At 32.4% G+C, this 5027-nt stretch overlaps 1 protein-coding gene across 2 annotated transcripts; it reads left to right on the plus strand.

Moving 5' to 3' along the window:
* The first annotated feature begins 1518 nt into the window (after positions 1-1518).
* LOC111296774 (uncharacterized) lies at positions 1519-3767 on the plus strand. Of its 2 annotated transcripts, none has more exons than XM_022891218.2 (2): positions 1519-1792; positions 2111-3767. In XM_022891218.2, the coding sequence occupies exon 2, from the start codon at positions 2212-2214 to the stop codon at positions 3466-3468; it is 1257 nt and encodes a 418-aa protein (XP_022746953.2). In that variant the 5' UTR covers positions 1519-1792; positions 2111-2211; the 3' UTR covers positions 3469-3767. The 2 variants fall into 2 exon arrangements, with proteins under 2 accessions (XP_022746953.2, XP_022746954.2); XM_022891219.2 differs by having other exon boundaries at positions 1521-1792; positions 2276-3767.
* The last annotated feature ends 1260 nt before the right edge of the window (positions 3768-5027 follow it).

Raw genomic sequence — 5027 nt, forward strand, 5'->3', positions numbered from 1 at the left:
AAGTTTACATTGTTTTTTATCCCATTAAAATGAAAATAGAATGATACTTTCTCTTACTCTCTCAAAAATATGTCAAATTGAAATAAACTACTCAACGCGAAGCGCGGGTGAATACTAATGTACCAATAATATATCTCCCTTACCCAATTTAGAGCCATAAATAAAGGATTCATTATAAATAATTATAACAACAGCTAGGCTAACATGGGAAGAAACCATCACTATAGACTTTCATCATGAAATCAATTTGCAAACTAACTAGTAGTCCCCTTATTACATTTTCTTTGTACATTTTTTTATATGTTTGAAAAAAAATGAAGTTTTATTTTCATTATTAACATTAATACCTTTCATTTTTCATTATTTTTTCTTTATAATATTAAAAAACATTAAATATATTTTTAATATAAAATACAATAAAATTATAGTTTTATTTCATTTTAATTATGTAAAAATAAAACTCGAACAAATACTACTTTGGAACACAAAAAGTTTACGATTACAATGTAATCATTTTTCACTAAATTATATTTTTAACATTTTTTTTTTGTTTTTCTAAAGTGATTATAATTATAAATGCAATTTTTTATCATTAAAATCCAACAAAAGACAAAATGTTAGTAAAAGTTTTTGAAAAGCATAAATGGGATAAAATCATATTCCAAGTGTTAGTTAAGAAGAAAAAAAATTTAATTCTTGGCAACTTGGTAAGAGCGATTTTCATCCTATTATAATACATTTTATGATCTAAATCTTTAAAGATCAAGTTATAAAATGATTAAAACGATGTAATAAAAGTTTCAATTTCTTCCACCACAACGTAAAAAGAACCATGCGATAAAAATTTCTTTATTACATTCTCATGCAATAAGAATTTAATTAAATAAAAATAGGTATTTAAAAATTTAACTAATTAAAAATAAAATACATAAAATTTAATAATTATAATAAAATATAAAAAATTTAATTGATTATTAAATTTTTATTTGAAAATATTTTTAATCTTGATACCTTTTAAATAATAAACATGATTTAAGATGTTTATTGAGAAAAATATATTAAATAATCATCGTTTATGGTATTTCATCAATCGAAATGCCTTAAATAATTGATTATTTAAAACATTTTTTTATAAAAACTTTATTAATTGTAATATATAAAAAATTTAATTTTTAAAAAATTTATAATTGAATTGTAATCATTTTCAGATGAATTTTTTAAAAAGATAACAATTATTTTATAATTTTTTATGTAAATCAAATTTAAAAATAACATATATTTTTTAAAATTTTAAAATATCACAAGAATGTGAATTTTTTAATATAAAATTTTGAGTATTATTAAAAATTAGTGATTTTTTCTCATAATTAAATTATTTTAAACGATCAAATATTCATCAATAAAACTTCTGAAAAAAATTTGTGACTTCCCCGAACCAAACGTCTCTTTGTCAATGCACTGCTGTAATGTGAGTTGAAATTCAAAGAATACACTATTTAACAACTTATAATCTCCTGTGATCCCCCCTAGATTACAAAAGGTACACAAATACAGTTCTCTCTCTCCTTCATTGGGGGCTTGAGTTCTCTCCCTACTTTTTTATCTCTCTTTTTTTCCCCCTATCTTCTCTCTGAACGAGATGAAAAGATCAATGACCCAAAAAGATAGCAATCCATGGCGAGTCAAGCCGAACCCAACTTAACTCAGAAACAGCTCCCACCATCCAACTCAGTGACTCCGGGCACGTAAAAAGCTCGGATTGCTGCTCAAGGTCGTCAGCTGTTAAGACAAGGTCTTTCTTTTTTCTTCTAGAAGTTTGCTTTTACTATAAAATTTCCATATTTATTTGTTGTTGTATTTAAAGTCACCACCTTGATGACTTAAAGGTAGTTTAATTTGGGAGGTTGTGAATTTGCGTTTTAGATCTGGGTTTCTTGATATTTGCGATGAAATTAGGGTTTTACTTTTTTTTTATTGGTTTGATGAATTTGTGATCAAGGAATGGTTTTTGGATTTGGGTTTTATTGGTTTTTAGGGTAAAATTTACGATTTTGATGATTTGGGTTTGTTAAGTTTTATGATTCTGTGATATGGGTTTCTTTAATTTTAGGGTAAATTTAAGGTTTTTATATCTGGGTATCTTAAACCTGCGAAGATTATAAGTTGGTTTTATCTGGGGTCAAAAAGGGGGGTTTTTTTGAAGCATTTGCCATGGGTGAGGAAACATCTGATACAATGAATCTTGATTTGAATCTGGGTCCTGCTCATGAGACAGGGTCAGGATCACTGTCGAATGAAGGTGTGAATTGGGATGATTTGGTTGATAACCGGTTTGATAGGATTAGAGAAGCAGTTAGGCTTAGGCGATGGAGATGCCAGCGGGTTCGAAGTCCTGCTGCAACTCAGAACCTCTCTGTGGAATTGGATCAATTTATGGGGAATTCAGGCAATGTGAGTACGTTACAGTCAGGTGAGGGCAGTGTTGCTGCCGAGGAAAGAACGACTGATGTACCCAAATCATTTGAAACTACCAATGGGTTTTTGGAGGATGAGGTTTCAGAAAAACGGGATGATATTGAGAAGGGTCTCAGCAATGATGGGAGTTTTTTTTATTGTAATATATGCCTGGATTTGGCTCGCGAACCTGTTGTAACTTGTTGTGGTCACTTGTTTTGTTGGTCTTGCCTCTACCGGCTACATGTGAATTCAGATGCGAAGGAATGTCCTGTCTGCAAGGGAGAGGTGACAGTTAAAACTCTGACCCCAATATATGGTCGGGGGAACATTTCCCATAAGCCAGAAGAGGACGCAGGTCTTAAAATCCCTCCTCGGCCCGCTGGACAACGGGTGGACAGTTGGAGGCAAACTATTCAAAGGACTTCTTTAAATCTTTCTGTGGAGGAGATGATTCGCCGCCTTGGAAGCAGATTTGATTTGACCCGTGACCTGACTCCACCAGTGGAGGCCAATGGTACCCGGGAAACTACAGAAAGAACTAATTCCGTCCTTAATAGGATTTTGATGTCTGCTGGATTGCATGGAGAACAAAATACAGTTGCGTCCCTTGATGATGTTGACTTGACACCTAGCAGTGCAACTGGTACTGATGTTGTGTCCTCACGGATTCATTCTTTTTACCTTCAACAACGACAACTACATTTGCGAAGAGCTGCAAGACTTACTTCTCTGTCATCGGCACTTAGATCAGCAGAAAGGTTGGTTGAGACATATTTTCCAAGCAACCCAGTGGGAAGAAATCAGGAGCAGCCACCACCAATTGATGATAGAGATTCTTTCTCAAGCATTGGCGCTGTAATAAACTCGGAGAGTCAAATGGACACTGCTGCTGAAATAGACTCTGTGGTATCACTTTCAGCTTCATCTTCTGGAAGAAGAAATGATGCTTCCAGGGTTTTGGATGTTGACAGTGGCGACTCTCGTGCCCATAGAAGGAGACGACTAAATTAGGAACTAGAAAGACTTTTATCACATCTCATGTCCCTGGAACTGCTCAAGGATAGTTTTAGCTGCATTCCATATATATTGCTTTTACTTTACATAGAATTCAGCTTTTTGACCAGAGTGATCATAAAGCTCTCAAATATATTATGCTCACATTATGTGAATTGAAATGTTATCATCCTTTCCTATGGGTCCGTCCTTCATATTGTATGGCAAAACAAATTTGTACGGAGCTAGTAGACCCATCTTCATTCTCGCGGTACATAACCATGCAAGCTTCATATATCTGATTATCTTTGCTTTCAGATGTCTTCTTCCACTTTTTTCCTTTTATCTTTATTTCTTAAGGAAATCTGCTAAAGATATGATTTTTACTTGCCTCCAAAATTTAGTTTCAAATCTGTATTTCACTCTTGGACTACACATTTTATCTAATCATCCTAGGATGTTATTTGTCAATTTGTTTTTTTTTTTTTTTTTTTTTGGCCATTGTTGTCAATTTGTTTTAAGGTCTTTGATCTTGTGCCAATTACCAATTCGGAATTCTCTTTCTTCTACCTTGTGCATATTTCACTCTTATTCCTACAATTATTATAGTAATCTAGAATTTGTTGGGATAATAAGCCAATCTCTTTCACCTCCTAACCCAGCAAAACTCGCATGATTATCATTTTCTTTCGTCAGGTTTCCTTTCTTAATTTTTTCCACTAACCGAATCACTCTTTAGTTCTTAATCTTACATGATTTTTATTTTATTTGAAAGAAAGAATCCGGCTTTAGCTCTGGTGAGATGCATTTGTTATTAGAGCATTTTAAATATAATTGTTTTACTATAAGCATACAATTATTCAATTACAACAAAAAATTATATAAAAATTCACTGTTCTTAAGCATGAGTTGCGTATAAAATTTGGATAAATCTTATATAATTTTATATTGTAAATAATTAATTATGTTCTAGTTGTTGGTACAGAGAAATTAATAAAAATCTGAAGACACTGGGCTTCAAGTGCTTCAACTGAAAGGACTTTGGACCTTGGTATATATGTATAGCTTTTCGGAAAATGAACGGAAAGAGGTGTCAACATCACAATCTAGGGCAGGCTCCCATTTGTGAAATCTGGAGTTGTGTAGCGGAAGAATTTGGGCCCAAAAATGATCATACTGCCTTCTGATTTCCATGGCCAGTAGCTTTACATTTTTAGAGGTATTACTTTTCCATCCTATTCTACAAAAGAGAAAACAAAATATACCCACGAAAAATAGGGAAAGTGGAAAACAAATACCTCGAGGCATTACCTGCTACCACTTCTTCTTATAGGAAAATTTTAAGTTTGGAATTCCCTGCTGTCCCCAATAAATGTAAACCCCAAGTGATAGAGCAAAAGGTTATACTAACTGTTATTTATTTATTTATTTCCTTTTGTATGAAAGATCAGTTTACCTGAACAAATTAGTCAAGCACAGATGGTATGCATACTAATTAGAATTTTGGAAGTTATAGCGTAAAAAAGACTTAAACTCGTATATCTTCATCCCGTGAGTTAGGTATATAAGGATTGGGA

Source organism: Durio zibethinus, chromosome 12, assembly GCF_047325235.1.
Source record: "Durio zibethinus cultivar Kanyao isolate XHJ-2024 chromosome 12, ASM4732523v1, whole genome shotgun sequence".
NCBI classification, from domain to species: Eukaryota; Viridiplantae; Streptophyta; class Magnoliopsida; order Malvales; family Malvaceae; genus Durio; species Durio zibethinus.